Consider the following 23,210-nt stretch of genomic DNA (forward strand, 5'->3'; position numbering starts at 1 on the left):
TGCATTTCTGTGCTCGTTTTCTCTCCAAATGCGCACATCAAATGCATTCTGATGCATTGTGTGAGCCAAGAACTGCGTGGCAATAACTGAAGAGGTGGAAAATCCAATTTAATGGGTGACCCCATTTGGATCTGCCCATTAGCCACTGGTCAGGTCATTTTCCTTTCGAAATGTACACAGATTGGATTCCTCAAGCAACCCAAATTTGAACAGAGGCCATCCTGGCCCCAGAGCTTGATGTGAGGAAAGTGGAGGCATTTTGCTAATCCGAACACCCCTCTACACAAGGCTATCTTCCTCTTCTTCCAGCCCTCCAGTACTTGGAGAGCAAAGTTCTGAAGATGGGAGCCTCATCTCTTCATGCAACTTCAGATTCTTCTCCTAAATTGCACTGGGATCCACCCTCCTCCCCAAAGTACAGGAGGCCCCATATTTCAAAACTTCACCTTCCAGCTCGGGAAGGGATGAAAAAATGAGACAAGGAGTTGGCTAGGTTGTTATTTATGGATAGAAATGGAACACACAGCAAGGCCAGGACACCACAAAGTCCCCTTCTTATATTGGCAGAACGACTCTGAAATAACTACCCCTTAGGGCCGAAATATTGGGAAATTTTGGAGCAAGAAGGAGACAAATTGAAATTGCAGAGTTTTGAGAAATTAAAAGATAAAGTGCGAGACTGGCTTCATTATTATCAAATAAGAGAGGCCTATAATTTGGACAAAAAAATTGGCTTCCAGGTGGAAAAATCAAAATTGGAAACAGAACTGTTATATCCTAAAACTAAGATACTTTCAAGAATGTATAACTTGCTGTTAAAATGGAATACGCAGGATGAAACGGTTAAATCTGCTATGATTAAATGGGCACAGGATGTTGGACATAACATCATGTTTGCTGACTGGGAACAGTTGTGGACCACTGGTATGAAATTTACGGCATGTAATGCCTTAAGAGAGAATATTATGAAAATGATATACAGGTGGTACATGACCCCAGTCAAGCTTGCAAAAATATATCATCTGCCCGATAATAAATGTTGGAAATGTAAAGAGACGGAAGGTACATTCTTTCACCTTTGGTGGACATGCCCAAGGATTAAGGCTTTCTGGGAGATGATCTATAACGAAATGAAAAAGGTATTTAAATATACCTTTCTGAAGAAACCAGAGGCCTTTCTCCTGGGCATGGTCGGCCAATTGGTGCCAAAGAAGGACAGAACTTTCTTTATGTATGCAACAACAGCAGCAAGAATACTTATTGCAAAGTATTGGAAGACACAAGATTTACCCACCCTGGAAGAGTGGCAGATGAAGGTGATGGACTATATGGAATTGGCGGAAATGACTGGCAGAATCCGAGACCAGGGAGAAGAGTTGGTGGAAGAAGATTGGAAGAAATTTAAAGACTACTTGCAGAAATATTGTAAAATCAATGAATGTTAAAATGATGTTGGATTGAAAATAAGTGGCATTAGCAACAAAGTTAATAAGAATATGCAAAAATGGATAGATAATGGATGAAAATATTTAGCTATAATATGTTAAGATATAGAGTTAAGATAAATGAAAGAGGGTAAGGATTTGCTGAATTGATTATGTAAATGGGAATACAAAAAGGGGAGGTGTGAGGAGGTCAAGGAAACAAGCAAATGAGCTTAAAGATATCAAAAAATGGATTTGTTTTTAATTTTTTCTTACCTATTTGCTTTTTGTATCTTGTATTTTATTTCTTTTTTCTTTTTTATGTATTTTTGTATTTTTTGTATTTTTTCTTATTTCTTTCTTTTTTATGTTTTCTTTTTATTCTGTAAACCTCTGTTTTTTGTAAAACTTTAATAAATATTTTATATAAAAAAAATGAAATAACTACCCCTTAGATCCCAATGATGCTCAGACAACACGGAGAGATAGAGAGAGATCCTAAAGGCAAAATTCTGACCTTGTGCTACGCATTAAGTTATTCTTGGAGCCCAGTGACTGCATCAGTAGGCACAGAAATGCACACAAATATATCAGGACTAGCATTTAAGAGCTCAACAGACGCAGTTGCGACTGAGTGCCCCAGGTGGTTCAGGGCAGATGGACATCTTCTGTTCAATTAGAAGCTGTATGTTCGACTTGGAAGAGCAAGCTGCTACCCATGTTGCTATTCAGGACTTGAATCGTGTGATGGGAGGGGGAGCAGGCATGAGTTGATATAGGCAGAGCAGTCTGAGGACGGTATGGGAGTCAATGGTAGGTCAGAGGCCCTAATGAAGGGCAGCCTTAGCTAGGGTTGGAGGATAATTCAGTTCCGTACATTTCAATGTGAAAATACTTAACTTGCACTTCCAGAAACCGCTATCCTTGGAAACAGACATCCTTGCAAATGTGCACTTCACCAAATCTTGTGACGCAGTTCTCCAAAAATAAGCAAAAATGCCTATATTAGAGGAAAGTGTCCATAAAAATGTATGTAGTAGTGAAAATAAAACACAAAAAACTCTATTACACTACAATAATATGCATATATTGGGCTGAATTGTATACAAAAAAGGTGCATGAAAATTTGGGGGGAAATCTCAGGGTGACCTTTTTAAATTGTGAACTAATATGGAGAACTGAAGGTTGGAGAAAATGAGAAAGAAATTGATATACCATATTTTTCCATGTATAAGACGCCCCCTATTTTGGGGGACTCCAAATTAAGAAAACACCCCTCAACACTACCCGTGTATAAGACAAGCCCCAATTTCAAACCTAATTTTCTGGTTAAAAAACCTAGTCTTATACACGGAAAAATACGGTATTTACCCAATCTAAGCCTTGGTTCATGCTTGGCTGCATGCACTGCAGGCAGAAGGTCCAATCTCCAGTACAGTGGTACCTTGGTTTAAGAACAGCTTAGTTTATGAACAACTTGGAAATAGAATGCTGCAAACCCGGAAGTAGGTGTTTTGGTTTGTGAACTTTGCCTTGGAAGCAGAACATGTTCCACTTCCTGTTGAGTGTGTTCCATTTGAAAATCGAGTCCCCTGCTGCTATGGGAAAGCATGCCTTGGTTTAAGAACGCTTTGGTTTAAGAACGGACTTCTGGAATGGATTAAGTTTGTAAACCGAGGTACCACTGTATCTCCAAGTAGGGGTTCTCCTTGCTTACAGACCTGGGACATTTGCAACTCTACCTGGAAATGCCAGGGATTGAACTTGGGACCTTCTGAATGCAAAGCAGATGCTCTACCACTGAGCCACTAGCACCAGACTGGGGTGGAACCCTTTCTGAGAGCCACTGTGTATCAGTGTAGACAATACTGAACTAGATGGACCAATGGTCTGACTTGGCATTAGGCAGTTTCCTATGCAGGTAAGGAATTTCAGCCAGCCTCTCTCTAAATCCAGACTTGCCAAGCTCCTTTCTCTGCACAAAGCTACATAAGGCAGGCATGTCCAAAGTCCGTTCCGGGGGCCTAATTTGGCCTGCAGTTTATTTCCTGGGGTAAAATCCTAAAAACCCTCAAGAACATCAGTCCTAAAAAAAGTTCAACAATTTTGGTCGGCTCTTTGGTCAGCCCTCACAGCCTTTCATTTCATCAAATCTGACCCTCTTTGAAAAAAGTTTGGACACCACTGAAAGGGTTGGGTTGGGGATATAGAGTAGCCAATTATGCACTGTCAAAAAGGAGGCAACGTCACCAAAGGACACAGATCTGCATGAAATGTTGCATACGCTAACACTTCAGAAACAATGAGTGTAGCAGAAAGAGGGTATATCTCAGCCTTGCCTGCTCTGTTCAGAGCCTAACTGTTGATGGGCAACATCAAGGCTCCTTGCTGCTCTCCCTTCTTAGGGGTCTTTATCTTTAAACGTGAAGTTGAGGCTCCAATACTTTGGCCACCTCATGAGAAGAGAAGACTCCCTGGAAAAGACCCTGATGTTGGGAAAGATGGAGGGCACAAGGAGAAGGGGACGACAGAGGACGAGATGGTTGGACAGTGTTCTCGAAGCTACCAGCATGAGTTTGACCAAACTGCAGGAGGCAGTGGAAGACAGGAGTGCCTGGCGTGCTCTGGTCCAGGGGGTCACGAAGAGTTGGACACGACTAAACGACTAAACAACAACAACAACAAATCTTTAAACTGGGCTTGGACAGGGCAGGCCTTCAAACAGACGACTCCATGAAGAACCTAAGAAGAACCTTTCTGGATCAAACTAAAGGCCCATCTAAGCCGGCATCCTCAGAATGGCCAACCAGATACCTACAAGGAACTAAGAAGCAGGACCTGAGAGCAGAAGCACTCTTTCCACTTACAATTCCCATACAATGGTACCTCGGGTAACATATGCTTCAGGTTACAAAAGCTTCAGGTTACAGACTCCGCTAACCCAGAAATAGTACCCCGGGTTAAGAACTTTGCTTCAGGATAAGAACAGAAATCGTGCTCCGGCGGCGCGGCAGCAGCAGGAGGCCCCATTAGCTAAAGTGGTGCTTCAGGTTAAGAACAGTTTCAGGTTAAGAACGGACCTCCGGAACGAATTAAGTACTTAACCCGAGGTACCACTGTACTGCCTTTCACACTGGAATTAGGAGGATCACTGGAGCTACAGCTGCCACAGATAGCTTTATCCTCCCTTCAAATGGATGACCGTCCTCTGTAAAGTAGGACACATGACCGCCCTGCAGGTTGAGGAAAAGCAAAATACTTGGTAGCTCTTTTCAACCAGCAGGAAGGGGATTAGATTCCAAAGTGCTTGGAAGAGTAGGAAGCTGACCTTCCAACAGGTGGAATCAGCAAGCCGGAAATTCTCATGCACACTGAGTGTGCTCACCCTGAAACAATCCAATCTTGTTCAGGTCATTCCCTGCCTACCAAATATCTTAGTTAACTGCAAACACCTATTTCTTTCCTGAAATGGACACTGGTTGGGGGGGCAATTTTAATTAAAAATGGCCTTTCTTCAAGAACAATTTTCTCTCTCTCACTCAAAAAAAAAAAAAAAAGCTATTTGCTTTCTTAGCTGGGTGCACATGAACCCCACTGAAAATAATGGGATTGGAATATTATCTATGTGCTAAAACAGGTATGGAAAAAGTGTGATTATAACAATAAGGACATGCGCTTCTGACCTGTTTTAACTCACGCATGCAGGCAACGCTCCATTTTCTTTTGTTTCCATGGAGCCTGCTTTTACAGTATGCACATCCATATGCACTACTCGAAGCTCAGAGAGAGAGAGAAGATTTAGTACGTGGTTCAGCGACTATTTGATTAATGTCAGAATAATCAATCTAAAACATTTTGATTGATTAAGGCGGTGCCCCCAATGAACTGGTCAGCAGGTTTTAAGGTTTTTAAATATATATATTAATACAAGCACTTATAAGAAGTGCAGATGGATTTTAAACAGTTTATTTAAAAAAATTATCCCTTGGTAGGACTATGTCAATAGTACATTTCAGATCCAAATCTCAATGGATCATTATAAGATTTTGCAGACCCATTAAGAGAAGACAGCTAAAGGTGGTTCCTTACAGGATGCATCCTAACCAAATTGGTTGTATTTGATCTACTGTTTGGTTTCCTTTGAAAGGCAATTCTTGGCCTAGACATACACGGCACTTCAGAAAAAGAGACAACCAATATGAAAATAGTTTAAATGCACAGTCTCTTTTTAAAAAATGTGGGCTGAGCCAGGAAATGCAGAACAACGATGTAGCCGTATGCTGGAGCATTCAGAAGAAGGAACATCATGTCAGAAAATAATAATAGCTACTTAGTGTAACTTCAACCTGATCCACTTGACCATTAAGACCTGGTGAATTGGGTTAAGATTAAGGTCAACAGCTGTGAATTAGGTCTCCTTCTCATACAATACATCAGATTTACCTGAGCTCCTTGCAAGGGCAGCATGCCCTGTTTCACTGCTTGAAGTGAAATGTGCTGCCCTACCATTCTGCTGGCTTGGAATGCGGATGGCGCTGTGCGTTTAACCACAGAGCCTAGGGCTTGCCGATCAGAAGGTCGGCGGTTCGAATCCCCACGACGGGGTGAGCTCCCGTTGCTCAGCCCATGCTCCCGTCCACCTAGCAGTTCGAAAGCACGTCAAAGTTCAAGCAAATAAATAGGTACCGCTCCGGCGGGAAGGTAAACGGCGTTTCCGTGCGCTGCTCTGGTTCGCCAGAAGTGGCTTAGTCATGCTGGCCACATGACCCGGCAGTTGTACGCCAGCTCCCTTGGCCAATAAAGCGAGATGAGTACCGCAACCCCAGTGTCGGCCACGACTGAACCCTACCAACCCAATGCTGGTGGAGAAGTGGAACTGGCCTCAATTGTGGGTGAGATTGCGCCAATTTCCAGCAAGATCTCAAATGCTTTGCAAGATCTCACATGGCTTTTGGTGAGATCTTGCCAAAAATCAGCGAGAACTCGCCCAATGTTGGCACTGCTTCTATGCTGGCAGCAGAGGCGGCACCCATGGGGACACTGTCTCAGGGGCTTCCTTCACCTGAGGTGGTGGCCTCATCTCACCCAATGGCTGCACCAGTCCTGGCTCCTTGTGTGTGTGTGGCAGCAGAAAACGGTGTACTTTCTCCCGTTCAGAAATCACAGAAAGGCTGTGCCATCCTGACTCTGGTTCTTGGACGTGCACAGATTTAGTCTGTGTGACTGGACACCTTGGAAAAGCAGAACGCTTGATCACACATAGGCAATGTATATCTCATGTGTTGCATGAGCAACATGTTGCTGCCAGAAATGGGGTCCATGGAACTGAGTCTTTCCATGGAAAATGCATTGAAATTAAATGGCTTAACCAATGTATCAGTCATATGGAAGGATTCAACAGCAGCAACAACACCAACACCTAAGAAGGTAGTGGGGGAGGCATGGAGATTTCCTTATAAAAAGGCCAATCCACTCAGTAACTCAAGCTACACTCATTATGGGAGAAACACAAATAAGCCACTGATAAGTTATTTTCTGCTACAACCACTTCAACAGCTTTTTTTAAGGACATGAATCAGGCCAATGGGAGACCATGACAGGTAGGTGGGTGGGGAAAGGGAAATTTGGTTGAGTTTACCAACAATTGGGTACACGGGTGGCACTGTGGGTTAAACCACAGAGCCTAGGGCTTGCCGATCAGAAGGTCGGCGGTTCGAATCCCCACAATGGGGTGAGCTCCCGTTGCTCGGTCCCTGCTCCTGCCAACCTAGCAGTTCGAAAGCACGTCAAAGTGCAAGTAGATAAATAGGTACTGCTCTAGCGGGAAGGTAAATGGCGTTTCCGTGCATTGCTCTGGTTTGCCAGAAGCGGCTTAGTCATGCTGGCCACATGACCCGGAAGCTGTACGCTGGCTCCCTCGGCCAATAAAGCGAGATGAGCGCCGCAACTCCAGAGTCGTCCACAACTGGACCTAATGGTCAGGGGTCCCTTTACCTTTACCAAAAATTTATAGAAATCCTCACTGCCCTAAAATTTAAGAAGTCGTTTAGAGTTGTACTATTCCAGAAAATTGAGAACTTTGCACAAACTCTGCATCAGCTTCAGAAAGAGGCAAAAGAAAGGAGTATATCTACCATGGTTGCAACAGATCCTCAGGAACAAAATGAGTTTGATAATACTCTGGAAACCCAAGGAGCCTTGGAAGAGGCCAGGTCTACCAAGACCCTATGTACTCTACACATCAAACAAACCAAGTGCTTAGAAAACAGTAGACCATGATCCAAGAAAAGACACAATCCTTACTCATTTGTCTGGGAAATTAAAAAGCAGAGGAAGTGCAGCAAAGTCAATACAACAGAGGCCCATAATCTTATTTCAAAGCACACCATGAAGTGCCTGGAAATCTATTATTTTATTATTAGTATAATGGGATGAAATCAAGGCACACTCACAGCAGAGTATCCTCATATAAAACATCTATTAAATTCCATATTGTACAATAATGAGAGGGAAGTATAAGCAATCGCTGTTCAGCCCCTACCCCTGGCTTCTGAGACTGGCCACACCCTTTGCAGTCAAAAGGACTAGAAACTTGTAAACTTAGGATATTGGAAGTCACATCCCAGCACCAAATTTCACACTTGCACAATGCAGTCCCACAGCAGTTGGCATCACTCACTTTGGTCTCATGCAATGGACCAATAAGGGACAAATATCGGTTATAAATATCTCAGAGCTAAACTACACATTACAATGCAGTCACATTTTAGCATGCCTGTTTCTTGCCTTCCCTTTTTAAAAAAAAAATAAAATAAAAATAAAAGTCAAGGGAGGGGCAGGATCTGGATCAGGAATGTGGGAGTGGGGCATTCATCCCTCTTTACTGTGGTCCTGATGACAATCATCTCTCTGGAAGCAGCTATTTGCTCCAGGAGGGAAGCATTTTTTTGGGGGTGGTAGATCATTCATGAATCACTGCCTTGTCAGGGCAAAGGGGCTCGACTAACTCCAAGAAGCCATGAGCTATGCTGTGCAGGGCCACCCAAGACGGACAGGTCATAGTCGAGAGTTTAGACTAAATGTGATCCACCTGGAGAAGGAACTAGCAAACCACTCCAGTATTTTGCCAAGAAAACTCCATGGACATAAAAAAAAGTAGAAGCTTTGAGAAGAAAATGAGAGTTTCCAAGGCCTGCTCTGGTTCATGGGGCCACGGAGAGTCGAACATGACTAAGACGACTAAACAACAACAACAAAGTAGATCATGACTGCTTCTGTGGAACAGTGTTGGCAGTGGAGGGTTGAACCCAGTAGCTGTGGCCCCAATCCTGATCCTCTCCAATTGCTACTTGGAGCAAATAGATACCTTAAATGTGATCCCTCATTAAAATAAGGCATTCTTTGACTCTTACTCATCTGGAGATGAGCTACCTCACATCTTTTAAATTGTAACTGAGCACTCAAGCATACACCTAAGAACGAAAAAGAGTACAGGTGGCAAAGAAGTGCATTCATTATTTTTTATTATTATTATTATTATTATTATTATTATTATTATTATTATTATTTATTAAATTTGTATACCGCACTTCATCCGTAGATCTCAGGGCGGTTCACAACATAAAAATGCAAGATAAAATCAAAACATACATATTAAAAACAAAAACAAAGCAATAACTTTCCCTCCCCCTACCCCTCCCACAAACACATTTTAAAGGTTTCAGTTGTTAATCAGCCAAAGGCCTGGTGGAACAGGAACATTTCTGCCTGACGCCTAAAGGTGTACAATACAGTGGTGCCTCGCAAGACGAAAAGAATCTGTTCCGCGAGTCTCTTCGTCTTGCGGTTTTTTCGTCTTGCGAAGCAACCCCATTAGCGGCTTAGCGGATTAGCGCTATTAGTGGCTTAGCAGGCTTAGCGGATCAGCTGATAAGCGGCTTAGCGGCTTGGGGAAAAGGGGGGGGGAGGGAAAAAACCCCGCAGGAACTCGCAAGACATTTTTGTCTTGCGAAGCAAGCCCATAGGAAATTCGTTTTGCGAAGCACCTCCAAAACGGAAAACCCTTTCGTCTAGCGGGTTTTCCGTCTTGCGAGGCATTCGTCTTGCGGGGCACCACTGTAAAGGTGCCAGCTGAATCTCCATTTAGTTATCTAAATAACTCAAAGCCCACTTTTCTTTATCAAAACAAACCCAAAGAGACCTATGGCACAAAGCCAATAAAAGCATGGAACCTTTTTTTAATAATAATAATAATAATAATAATAATAATAATAATAATAATAATACAAAATGAAAAGCAGCAAAGACAATTGAATTAAAAGACACTGATGGTTGAAGAACAGATGCACCACTGTTAAATAGTGAAGTCACAAAGAACAGCACCATGCCAACGGAAGGCTTTCTGGGGAAAACAAAATTCCTTGCCAAGCATCTTAACTAATATATAAGACAAGGGCCCAGCGGGCATCTCTGAGGAGAGCATCCCACAGAGTGTTGCCGGATCACTGATCGGCTACAGTTCTCTGTTGCGCAGCCTGGCAGCAAACCTAGATTTGGCGCTGCGTAATGTGTGAAGGCCAGATTTGTTGAGAGCTGTCCTGTGCCCACTTTCTTGAGAGTAAGCCACCCTGAATTCAAGGGGGGATTACTTCTGAGTGGAATGGACTGGCAATCAATAAAACTGGCCCACTGTCTGGCGGTATGCTTAAAAGCTTCTGACACATCTGAGAGAACAACCTCTGCAGTATCTGAGCAGTGTACGCCACCCCAGATGTAAATATATAAAAATTTAAAATAGGTTGAGTGGAGGGGGGAGGAGAAGGGATCAGAGTGGTGCAGCCCCTGCTCTCCAGGGGCTATCCTGCCCAGGGCCCCTTAAACCTGTCGCTTCTTCTGCACAAAAAGTGTTGCCACTTGATTTTGGTGACCTGTACAAAAACAGGCCCAGAGAACTCACAAAAGCTCCCAACCACCTTGGGAGATAACAATTAAGAGAGTGTACAAGCTGAATTGGGAGCCATCTGGGTGTCTTCTGCTGCCATCGCACTTGCAAATGTGGGGAGAATTTTGTACCGTTCTTCAGAGTGCCCTGCCAATTAACTGCATGTTACACCAGCAAGGATTGTGGGGAAGGAAGGCAATTCGATTTCCATGGAACCTCAACCCTTTAGCCTCTTCTGGCAAAGGCTGTTAGCCATGCCAAATTATCTGTGGTCCCCAAGAGATGCGTGTGAACAGCTGTTGGGAAGACTGAACTGGAAATGCTAAAATTCATGGTGTAGCTCTCTCAGGCTGCAACCCAGTAGAGGCTGAGGTTTTCCAAGGTAAGAGCCATTTCATTCAACCTCGTCTAGCATTTATCTCTGCTGATAATCACTAGAACCCACCCCTTGAATCAGATTTGTTAACAGACCCTACAGAATACAACAGCAACAGTAATAGCAGAAATGTTGATAATGTTTCACAGTTTCCACAGCACACCATGCCCTGTCCTCCAAAAAACCCCGACCCCATCATGACTGCCCTCGGAAAACACAACCTCACAATTAACTGATCCGAGACAGGAAACACCTCTGCTTTCTGACTGCTCAAGTCACAAAGATGAACAGAGCTCAGATGCAATTCCAGAAAGAAAAATACACTTTGCACAAACTTTGATATCTAAAGTAAACTCTCCCTCCGACCCAGAAAAATAGAAAGAAATCAAAACAAACGAATAAAAATCAAACAACACAAATCTGCCAGCATGCTGGCAGATTAACAACTGCTGATATATGAATCTGGGCAAATAGAGAATAATACTTGCTAATGGAGTGTATTGTCATTCTGGTTGTTGTTTTTTTTTTGGGGGGGTAGGGTAATTATAAATCCCTTTGCCCTGGACTCTAATAACAAGAGATTTAAAAAGAAAACCTGCCAATTACTCTCTTTATGTTAAGCCTTTGTTTCGCTCCCCTTCCCTCCCAATAAATCTATTGTCTTACACCCTGTTGTATGCCTGTCTCCTTGGCTAATGGGACTCCCATCACTCCTGTGGTAACACACAAGCTGTAGATAATGTGAAGACCCTTTCACTCTTGTTGTTGTGAATAAGGACTGTGAAGGGGTGTCTCTATTTCTACAGGGGGTTCACACACATGTACATTCACACACAAATACGATTTATGCACACATCTGATGCCTGTATTTCACACACACACACACACACACACAATAAAATCATAGAAATGAATAATCCTGAAAAAAATGGAAAGACTTTAAATTAGATGCCTTGGAGATTTGTTACTGACATTTCCATGTTAGAAACAAACAGAGAGTTAGTCACCCCCTCCACTCAAATACAGGGAAAAAAACCACATTTGTTGTTATGAACATGCAAATCCCACTAACCTTTAATATATATATATTTATATATCAGCATTAGTTTTTTTGTTTTTTTAAAAAAGAAATAATGCTCTTTTGCATTATGTTCCATGAAATATTAAATAGTCAAACACGGTCATTCTTCCGTACGCAGAAAAACAAGGCATGCACACAGATTCAGAGACATCCGTGCTCTGCTAACAGTGGTAAAGAAACAGAAGCAAACACACACACACATGCAAAATTGTGCCCCAAAGCATGCATACTCAGGGTTTAAGCATCTGTTTTTTTTAGCCAAAATAATTACTAGGTCATTAAAAACAAAGCCACCTAGCAATTATTGAAAGCATCTGTTCTTCATGCTCGCGTTGGCTTCCTCGCTTCCTCCTTTCCAAACAAGCAAAAATTAAGAGACACACACACACGCGTGAACACAAACACACACACAAGCTGTGGCTTAGAAAAGCAGCAGTTAAAGAGAACAGAATGCACCAGGGTTTAAAGTGCTAGTTTCTTGAGCGTAAAAGAAGAAGATCCTGAAATTTAAAAAGCCAGATCGCATGCAGAAATTTGAGCTCCGCATCTTAACGGCATGCAATCTCCAAGAAGACAATTTCTAATTTAAATAAAAACATTTTTTTTTTGGTAAAAAGAAAAAAGAAGAAAAAGTAATTGGTGCAAATGCTTGCCCCCCTCCTCCTCCTCCTTTATTATCATCATAATCATATTTTTTTTTGTTTTTTCGACTAAGTCTCTTAAACCCTGCATGCTGCAGTGCTTAGCCTCTGGTCTGCATCGGCCGTGAGAGAAGAAGCTACCTGAGAGGATTCACAGTGCCATCTCATATCCATGTCTGCCTGGCTACCCTGCGTGCTTATAGCTTTTTTCTTAATTCTTAATGGAAATCCTAGGAAATTTAGTCCATCCTCTGAAATCAATACTGGTGACAGGAGAGCTTCCTGACTCAGTGGGAGATCGAGATGATAAATTGCCTGCGCATCAGCCCGGCCTATCAGTGCTCCGCACACAGATGGAAGACGAGAGGGTGGGGGGGTAGAAACAGAGCTCTGCTGGTCACATGGGCGCAGGGAAGCCAATGGCTGGACTTCTGCTGCAAGAGAGGATGCTGCAGTTTCTCCTGCGGATGAGGAGTGCTGTGCCTCACCATTGGGTACCACTCTAAAAGCAGCCTGTTTCCCCTCCTATCCGCCTCTCCGGCTTGCAGATGCGAGGAATACATTACGCGCTCGTATATTATACAATCACCTCCGCTCAGTTTCAGGTTTTCTGCAACTCCAACTGAATGTAATTAAGCCAGAAACTAAGAAGAAGACGACACGTTGGGAGCGATGGAGGAGAGAAATGAACCCCACCGCCGTAAATCCTACTTAAACTATTTTGATCTATTTCCCTTTGGCTGATTACTGTGTTTTTGCTTCCCATTAATTTGCAAGCTTAAACAGTGCAATTAGCACGCAGCCCTCAATCCAGGGCTGCCTCAGAAAACACACACACACACACACACACAACCTTCTGACTGTAATTATCATTTTTATGCCCCGGCTAATGAATGGCATTTTGCCTGTGTTATGTTTTATAATGAATGTTTTCTGCACGATGATTCCATGATGACAATTAGGCGATATTGAGAGATGTGTTATGGAGATGCCACGGTGCCATTGAGAGCGGCACGTTTTTTAAGAGAGGCAAACCCATCTGTGAGAGGCAGGCGTTTGCTTCTCTAAGGTAACAAAAGGGGGAGAAGCTCTGGCGATTCCTTCAGCGCTTCTTGCGCATAAGTAGGTCAGCAGACAGGACAGAACGGAATGATCTATTCAGCTTCAGAGTCCTGGATAAATTTAGGGAATCAGCTCATCAGATAAACAACATTAGCCCTACTCAGAGTAAATCCACTGAAGTGAATGGGTCTACTCTGAGTATAACCAATGTTGGCTATTACCAGATTAATAAAGCTTTTGCATGAAATGGAGTGCATGCAGGAGGACTCAACAAACCAAGAGATCTGGGGGTTCAGGTAACAGATCCTGCCACATTCACTATTGGCTCCCTTAGCAGAACGAGCTGTTCCTTTTGGCATTTGAAAGATATAATTATTTACTGTTAACACTGCCCTCACTGCGAAAGTTACAATAATTCATCCATAAAGGAGTAAGGAAACATCTGGGATGCCATATGGGAAACCTTTTTTCCCCAAAGCACATCTGTTATCACTCATCAGTCAGCAATAAGCAGATATATTGCATGGTTCTTCAAGGTAAATTATGTTACAGGATCAGCTTTGATCAAGTTAAAGACAAAAAGGAAGAAGCGACAGAAAAACAAGAACACCAAAATGCCTCCAAAATGCACACAAACAAGACACAAGCAATCAAACAAAACCCACAAAAGAATTTGAGCTGGTTAATAATAATAATAATCCACTTTTATGTCCTAATCTGGATATCCTGCTGCCCATATGAAAATCCAATACATTTCCAATAGATCTGCTTGCAAATCCCATTAACACACATTATGCCATGTCAAAAATATTGGCGTTCCTGTTATGTTTCAACCAGGCTGCGCCAAGCCCCTGGGGTTCTCTCAATATTTTCACCTTTACATCAAGTTGTAATTTGTGACATGTTAACCCTTTCACTCCAAACCAACTGTAGCCTGATGGCAAAATCATACTTCAATCTTTCACAGCAAGGCATTTCCACAGTTGCAAGCTGAACATGTGCACAACCTATCTGTTTAAATAACCCAAAGAATACAAAACCCATGATGCAGTGTGACCATTAGCAAAGCATGCATGTACAAAAAAGCATGAGAGCCTTTCATCAAAATCCATAAAAGACACAGACACCTTTACTTGGAGATCATTCTTAGTCATTGCAGGCAACTGGAGGAATGGCTGTTTACATACCCCAGATACCTAATTTCTAACTACAGAGGCAAGGAAGGTGTAGAAGGAACAAAAACAAACTAACACCACCACCTTCAATAACCAATAGCCAAAAACTGTACATTGGGGAGAGGCTATAAGCACACACATAACACACATACCTGAACTCAGCTGAAATTGATTCACACATGTATGTTTATCATCATGTGATTGCAACATTCTCTTATCATTTGCATGTGCAAATGGTCCATCATGCATAGAATACCACAGAAATAGCATTCACAGCATATGTTTAAATAAGGCACAGGTCACACTTTCAGCATACATTTAGAGTGATATTATACCACTTTCATTTTCATGGCTCCCCCCCAAAGAATATGGGGAACTGAAGTTTGTTAAGGGTGCTGATTGCCGTTCGGAAATCTCTATTTCCCTCTGAGAGCTACAGTTCCCAGAATTCCCCGAGAAGAGAGATTGATTGTTAAACCACTTTGGGAATTGCAGTTCAGCACTCTTAACTGTTTCTGTTTGTTACTGTGTTGTGTATTTTTGTGTTTATACTGTAAACTGCCCCATCATCCTTGGATGATGGGCAGTACAGAAACTGAATAGATAATAATAAAATAATTATAACAAACTACAATTCCCAAGATTCTCTAGGAGATGTCAAATGATACACTGCTTGCAAATCAATTGTGAATTCTGAAGTACGACTGTGTTTTAGTTTGTCTATCATTTTGGGAATTGTGAATTAGGTAGATTCATCTCTAAACGAATCAAGTTTCTCACCCTCCTCAATCTGCCTCCCTCATTATGAACATTCAGGAGGAATTTAAAAACATTCCTGTTTGCCCAGGCACTTGATGGACGAAAGAGACTGTTCCTGGCAATTATTACATGTGAGGTTATGCCATTGTTTTCCAGAGATTTTAGACAAGATTAATATTTCCCAGTGCTTTCCCTCATTTTATTTTTAATCGTGCTGGCTTTCCGTTTGGTTGTTTGCCACCCTCGGCTCCTTTGGGAACACACAGGAACACTGGATTTTGTCTTACACTGAATCAGACCATTGGTGCCTCTGACTCAATGCTGTCTACACTGGCTGGCAGGAGCTGGCAGCCTGTCTACACTGGCTGGCAGGAATTCCCAGCCCTACCTCAAACTTCCAGGAATTGAACATGGGATCTTCTGAATCCACAGAAGATACCGGTACTTTACCCCTCAGCTACGACCCTATAATGTTGGAACATGTTTGCTACGGCTACACTACGAACCCAGGAATCTGTCTTGTACAAAATCAGACCATTGATCCATTAAGTTCAGTATTGTCAACTCTGACTGACACCAGCTCTCCAGGATTTCAGGGAATACCTGCAGATGCTGGGGACTGAACGCTGGAGATTTTTCTAGCAAAGTATGTTCTTAATTTTATAATTTTTTAATGACAAATAAGGGCCAGCAATTTATACACTGAGAGGCACCCGTGGAAGAACTGTGAGCATGTTGCCTTTGGCCCAACACCTAATAGGGGATAGGCCGTTATACTTTGTGCAAGTTTTTCTTTCTCTCTTTCTCTCTCTCTCTTTTTGCTAAGAACCAATGAGTCATGACAGCTCCAAGGGTTAACGTTATCAAGTCCTCCTCTCCAGCTCCCTGAGGGCCTTTTGAGAATCACTCAAAACTACTTAGGATAATGAATGTCTACAGTAAGGAAGAAGACAAGTGATCTTCAGCACAGGAAAGACAAAATTAACTTAGCAATTATTCTAACAAAAGCTCAGAGAGCCCAAGCTCATTTTGAACTCGATTCCCACCATCCTCTCTGTCGGTTCCATTCTGGGGTAAAAATGTCAGATACTTCATCTCTTATTTAGTAATGCCTTTAACTTGCTTCATTCTCTTTTGAGCCTCAATATATATATAGCCACACACACACACACACACACACACACACACACACACACAACATCTTGACCACAGAATCCTAGAATCCTAGAATTATAGAGTTGGAAGGGACCCTAGGGTCATCTAGTCCAACCATGTGCAATGAAGCATCCAACCATTCCCTGTTTAGGGAAGTTTTTAATGTTTGATGTTTTATCGTGTTTTTAATATTCTGCTGGGAGCTGCCCAGAGTGGCTGGGGAAACCCAGCCAGATGGGCAGGGTATAAATAATAAAATTATTATTATTACGCACAGTACATGGGCTTTCTGCCATGGCTAAGGGCCAGATAAGTCATCTGGCCTGAGTTCTTGAGAAGTGATAGATTAGAAATTGCATCTACTAATTATTAACTGTCCCATCCACTAACACTGATCTTAAAGAATGCTCCCAGTGCATTTCAGAGCACAATTCAAAGTGTTGGTGCCGACCTTTAAAGCCCTAAACAGCTTTGGCCATGTATACCTGAAGGAGCATCTCCACCAGCATCATTCAACCCAGACACCAAGGGCCTTCTGTGAAAAGTGAGGTTACAGGGAAGCAGGCAGAGGGCCTTCTCGGTAGTGGCGCCCGCCCTGTGGAACGCCCTCCCTTCGGATGTCAAGGAAATAAACAACTATCTGACTTATAGAAGACATCTGAAGGCAGCCCTGTTTTGGGAAGTTTCAAATGTTTGACATTTTATTGTGTTTTTAATATTCTGTTGGGAGCAGCCCAGAGTGCCTGGGGCAATCCAGTCAGATAAGCAGCAGCTCTAAACAGAATGATGATGATGTACTGTGTGCCACAGACTTCTGCTTGCCCAATGGAATGTGGCTTCCATCTCTGCTCTGCTCAAAAATATCTGCTCGGAGAGGAGAGGGGTTGGAAAAAAAAAACCCAGAACAGATTTAGGGGGCATATTAAAAGAAGGTAAAGGTTCCCTGAAAGTTAAGTCCAGTCACAGACGACTCTGGGGTTGTGGCGCTCATCTCACTTTACAGGCTGAGGAAGCCAGTGTTTGTCCACAGACAGTTTTTCCAGGTCATGTGGCCAGCATGACTAAGCCGCTTCTGGCACAACGGAACACCAAAACCAGAGCAGTGCACGGAAACGCCGTTTACCTTCCTGCCAGAGCGGTACCTATTTATCTACTCGCACTGGTGTGCTTTTAAACTGCTAGGTTGGCAGGAGCTGGGACAGAGCAAGGGGAGCTCACTCTGTTGCAGGGATTCGAACCTCCAACCTTTCAATTGGCAAGTCCAAGAGGCTCAGTAGTTTAGACCACAGTGGCACCCGCATCCCTAGTGGGCACATTGGGGGTGGGGGGAGATTAAGAGGAAGGGAAGGTTCATTGTACAAGTAGACTGCTGTGTACGGCCAGGGTGACTTTCTTGGATACATTCCTGAATTAATAAATATGGTCTTGTGAGTAAGACATGGTAATATATATTTTTCTTCGAATAATTCCTTTTGGGGAGTGAAGGGCTCCACAAATGCATCCCTTACATAACCGTCTGTGTGTCTCTGATGAATTGGTTTGCATCGACTTTGAAAATATAAAAAAAAGATTGTGCCTCTCAACAATAAACATGTATGATTCACTGAGCGCAAGAATAATAACACCACCAGATTAAAGAATTGTATTTTTCCATTTTGCCACTTCTGTTAAATGGGAAGTTCTTCAGCTCATAGCTGTCATAAAACTCAGTCGCTGGCTTCTGAGGAGCACTTCATTTTGCGCATGGTTACAGCTGAAGACTGTGTGCCTACACTTGTGTACATTGTGCAGGGTGAATTTTTACACAGAGGAGAATGTTGTGGGTGGAGAAGGAGAATATTGTGGATGCAGAGTATCTTGACTTCGGTAAGGCTTTTGACAACGTCCCCCATGATAAGCTGGTAAAATGTGGGCTAGATGATATTCCTGTTAGGTGGATTTGTAGCTGGCTGAACCCAGAGAGTACATACTAATGGTTCTTTACCATCCTGGATAAAAGTGAAAAGTGGGGTGCCACATGGTTTTGTCCTAGGCCCATTGTTGTTCAATGTCTTTATAAACAACTTGGATGAAGGAATTCAGGGGATACTCATCAAATTTGCAGATGACACCAAACCAAGAGGGGTAAGTCAAGGCCGCTGAAAACAGAATTGGGGTAGAGTATGACCTTAACGGCTCGGAGAACTGGGCCCAAACTAACAAAATGACTTTCAAAGGGACAAATGTCAGATTCTGCACTTAGGCAGGAAGAACCAGCTGCACAGCTTGGCTTGACACCGGTACATGTGAAAAGGTGGTGGACCCTTCTTCCTTGGAAGTTATTAAATAGAGGTTGAACAGCCGCCTGTCTGGGATTCTTTAGCTGCAATTCCCGAATTGCAGGGGGCTGGAGTAATCCACCCTGATCAACAAAGGCTGGCGACTTCTGATCTAAAATGTGAGTAGTGTTAGACTAAAGTTTACCATCTTGCTTTAAGTCCCCATCCCAAAGGCTCCAATTTAGAGATCTCTATTTCAGGAAGGGACACGGGTGGCGCTGTGGGTTAAACCACAGAGCCTAGGACTTGCCTATCAGAAGGTCAGCAGTTCGAATCCCCATGACGCGGTGAGCTCCCGTTGCTCGGTCCCAGCTCCTGCAAACCTAGCAGTTCGAAAGCACATCAAGGTGCAAGTACATAAATAGGTACCGCTCCGGAGGGAAGGTAAACGGCGTTTCCGTGCGCTGCTCTGGTTCGCCAGAAGCAGCTTAGTCATGCTGGCCACATGACCCGGAAGCTCTACGCCAGCTCCCTCAGCCAATAAAGTGAGATGAGCGCCGCAACCCCAGAGTCGGTCACGACTGGACCTAATGGTCAGGCGTCCCTTTACCTTTACCTATTTCAGGAAGACAGAGTTCGGAAACCTTTCTCAGTCTGAAGGCTACACACCTTTCCATTGGCAAAAATTGGTGGAGTATTTATTGCAGAAGTTACCTTTATATTAAGTGCAGTAGGCTAGTTTCTACACACACACTTCTTTCCTCAATCAGACAAGGAAGAGGTGCTATCAGGGTTCAAGGGCAAAATCTCTCCAGGCAAAAATGCTTGGAGTGCATAGAGGAGCCAGTGAGGGGGTGTGGCCTGTGGAGAGGGGGAGTGACCTATGGAGATTTCCAAGGGCCAGATAGAACATACTGGAGGGCCACATTCAGCCTTCACAGCTTTCCCACCTCTTCGGTAAAAGTCTGCAGCGAAATTTTTTTTTGGGAAAAAGTTGCCACGAACTGTTGAGGAGGCACCTGCATAATAGCGTTACAAGACTCTTCCTGAAACAAAAGAGAATACTTTCCCATTGGTATAATTAGCCAGGCTCTTTTTCGCAGTGACCGCCTTCTCGTTTTCAGCAGTGCCGATCTCATTTGCAAAGGTTGCCTACCTATAACTAAAACAATAGCGTCGCCTCCGCAGTTCCGCACACTAGGAAATACATTATTTACTGATGAATTCTGAAGTTATGAAAACGTAATTAGAGGGGCCCACCTAGGCCGCTGGGTGACTCCCTCCTGAAATTATTGAGATGATTTAAAGAAAGAAATAGAGCAAAACAAGCTGAGTGGGATCCTGCGCCATATCCCTTGTTTTTGCAAAACTCCGAGATGGATTTCTGCAATATATTGTTGCTTTCAGCTGAAGGGCTCTCCTGAAATTCAGGAACTACAGTGCTCATTTCACACTCCTCTGAGGATTCCGTTTTAAGTGACTATTACCAGAGCTGCCCAGCCAAGTAACTACTTTGGACAAGAAACAATCACTGCTCACCTTGCTGGAGTTAAAAGTTCTGTGCCTGACAAAGTTCTACTCAAGGTAGCCCCATTGAAATTACCTGGACCTAAGTCAGTCACATCCATTCATTTCAATGGGTCTGCTCTGAGGATAACAAACACTGGGATGCAACCCAATAATAGTAATGATTCTGCTATCTGTTTTGGAAAGTTGCTTGTCTTATCTGTCCACTATGCATTTGGACACCTTTTAAGGTATTGCAACCAAATCTTGCACCATTCTTCCCGAGATCAAGGAATATAGTAAGGAAATGCCTTGGAAGGCTGTGTCCACCATAGAAACCTGACACTGGTATTGATTATTTCATTAAAATTTAAGTACCTCTTCTCTGCCCTTGTTCTTCTTAAGCTGCGAGTTACATCACACAGTGTCACTCAATTTTATCACCCTCCGCTTCCTTGATCCTGAGCTTTCTTTGATGCTTCCCTTTCCTGATTTGCTTATTTACCCTCTCTACTGGTGACACTTCCTCTTCACATCTCCCCCTTCCTGTAAGGAGCTTGCAGGTGCATCTCATTGGCTTGCCACATTCTACCCCTCTTTTGCCCTTACAGGCCCTCGGAAACACCTGTAGTTACGGCTATCACCTTTACCAAACAATTCCTGTCTTGACCTTGCCTAGCCAGTTAAATCAAAACAATACTTATTCCTGGAGTTCACATTCTTCCCCAAACTGTCTATGGAAGTGTGTGCCTGTGAGTCAAGGCTGCCCCAAGACATTGCAATGCCTGAGGCAGAAAATCCAAATGGCGTCCCTTTCCTGCTAATTGTCTATTCTCCTATTCTGTTCCACGAGGCTTGCCTAAGAGAATTTCCCAGGGTCTGCCGCCCTGTGGGTTTGATCTGCCAGTTTCCTACTCTACCATCCTTAACTGGAGTGTCACTTTGTGAGTGTGTGTGCACACATATGTGTGCTCCTGTATGCAAGGAAAACCGCTACAGAGTTCCCATACAATAGTTCCCATACAATAGTTGCCACTAGACAGTAGACACCTGAAGGAGCATTCCACCCCCATCGTTCTTCCTTGAGGTCCAACGCCAAGGGTCTTCTGGCGGTTCCCTCACTGCGAGAAGCCAAGTTACAGGGAACCAGGCAGAGGGCTTTCTCGGTGATGGCGCCTGTGGAACGCCCTCCCGTCAGATGTCAAAGAAACAAACAACTATCTGACTTTTAGAAGACATCTGAAGGCAGAAGAAGAAGAAGAAGAGTTTGGATTTGATATCCCGCCTTTCACTCCCCTTCAGGAGTCTCAAAGCGGCTAACATTCTCCTTTCCCTTCCTCCCCCACAACAAACACTCTGTGGGGTGAATGGGGCTGAGAGACTTCAGAGAAGTGTGACTAGCCCAAGGTCACCCAGCAGCTGCATGTGGAGGAGCGGAGACGCAAACCCGGTTCCCCAGATTACGAGACTACCGCTCTTAACCACTACACCACACTCTGTGCCCTGTTAGGGAAGATTTTAATATTTGATGAATTATTGTATTTTAATATTTTGCTGGAAGCCGCCCACAGTGGCTGGGGAAACCCAGCCAGATGGGCAGGGTATAAATTATAAGTTATTATTATTATTACTAGCAGTAGATGTGAAAAGGATCTAGGGAGTCAACAGTATGATGTGGTAGAAAAGGAAAGGAAAGGAAGCTAATGATATTCTAGACTGCATCAACAGAAGTATAGTGTCCAGACCAAGGGAAGTAATAGAACTGCTCTATTCTGCCTTGGTCAGACCACACTTGGAATACTGTGCCCAATTCTGGGTGACACAGTTTAAGAAGGATATTGACAAGCTGAAACGTGTACAGAGGAGGGCAACCAAGATGATCAAGGGTCTGGAAAACAAGACTTATGAGGAACCATTGAGGGAGTTGGGTATGTTTAGCCTGGAGAAGAGGAGACTCAGAGGAGATATGACAGCCATCTTCAAAAATCTGAAAGGCTGTCACACAGGTGATGGAGCATTCTGCTGCTCCACAGGTGAGGACCTGAACCAATGGCTTCAACTTACAAGAAAGGAGACTCCTGACTAAATATCAGGAAGAACTTTCTGAGAGTAAGACCTGTTCAACAGTGGAACGAACTTCCTTGGGAGGTTGTGGACTTTCCTTCCTTGGAGGTTTTTAAGCAGAGGTTTGGACTAGATCACACTTAGGGGCCCTTTCAACAGTGCAGTTCTGTGATTCTATAACTGTGTCTTTGAGCCAGTCCCAATGGAAGGGCGGAGCCCACAGAGACAGCTTTTGCATAAATTACAACAGCAAATCCAACTGCAATAACTGCAGTGCTGCTTGGTCATGTGAACACCCACAACACTTCTCGACAGTAGTTAATCACACCAGCAGACCAGAGTTAACTAACAGTGTTATCATTAATGTGGAAACTGGTTGTGTGTGTGTGTGTGTGTGTGTAGCCTAAATGGGGATAATTGCCCATCTTTCATCACATGGAGATTATGAAGATAAATACACCGCAAACTGATGGGGACCAGATAAGTACATATGATTGATTGATTTTCTAATTAATTCTTACATACGCGCTCAATTAACTCAGCAAACAGCAATATGCAGGGACAACTGTACAGGTTGTTACATCCTGCGCCATAATTTTTGTCTCATTGGCGTGGATGCATCACATTTCTTAGACTTTCAAAATGTTAACATGTCCTGATTGTTCACAGTTGACTAGATTACCCATGAGTGCTCATTTTCTTTTTTCTCTTTAGGGCAGAGGGTGGGTGGGGGGAGTAAGTTGAAACTAATATTTAAGTGCTGAGCTT

General features: G+C 43.3%; 1 protein-coding gene across 50 annotated transcripts in view; it reads right to left on the bottom strand.

Annotated features, from left to right (window-relative positions):
* The window catches only part of NRXN1 (neurexin 1), a 986,669-nt gene that overhangs the window by 55,898 nt on the left and 907,561 nt on the right, over positions 1-23,210 (bottom strand). Inside the window, exon 1 of one of the 50 annotated variants that reach the window (XM_083604819.1) lies at positions 12,605-12,810. The exons of 48 other annotated variants lie outside the window; for them this stretch is intronic. In XM_083604819.1, the coding sequence (XP_083460945.1) occupies positions 12,605-12,637 (33 nt within the window). In that variant the 5' untranslated portion in view covers positions 12,638-12,810. Of the gene's footprint in view, positions 1-12,604; positions 12,811-23,210 lie in introns of those variants that run through there. One more of the 50 variants, XM_083604817.1, reaches the window with a different exon arrangement.

This window comes from Podarcis filfolensis (assembly GCF_964270895.1).
Source record: "Podarcis filfolensis genome assembly, chromosome: 3".
NCBI lineage: Eukaryota > Metazoa > Chordata > Lepidosauria > Squamata > Lacertidae > Podarcis > Podarcis filfolensis.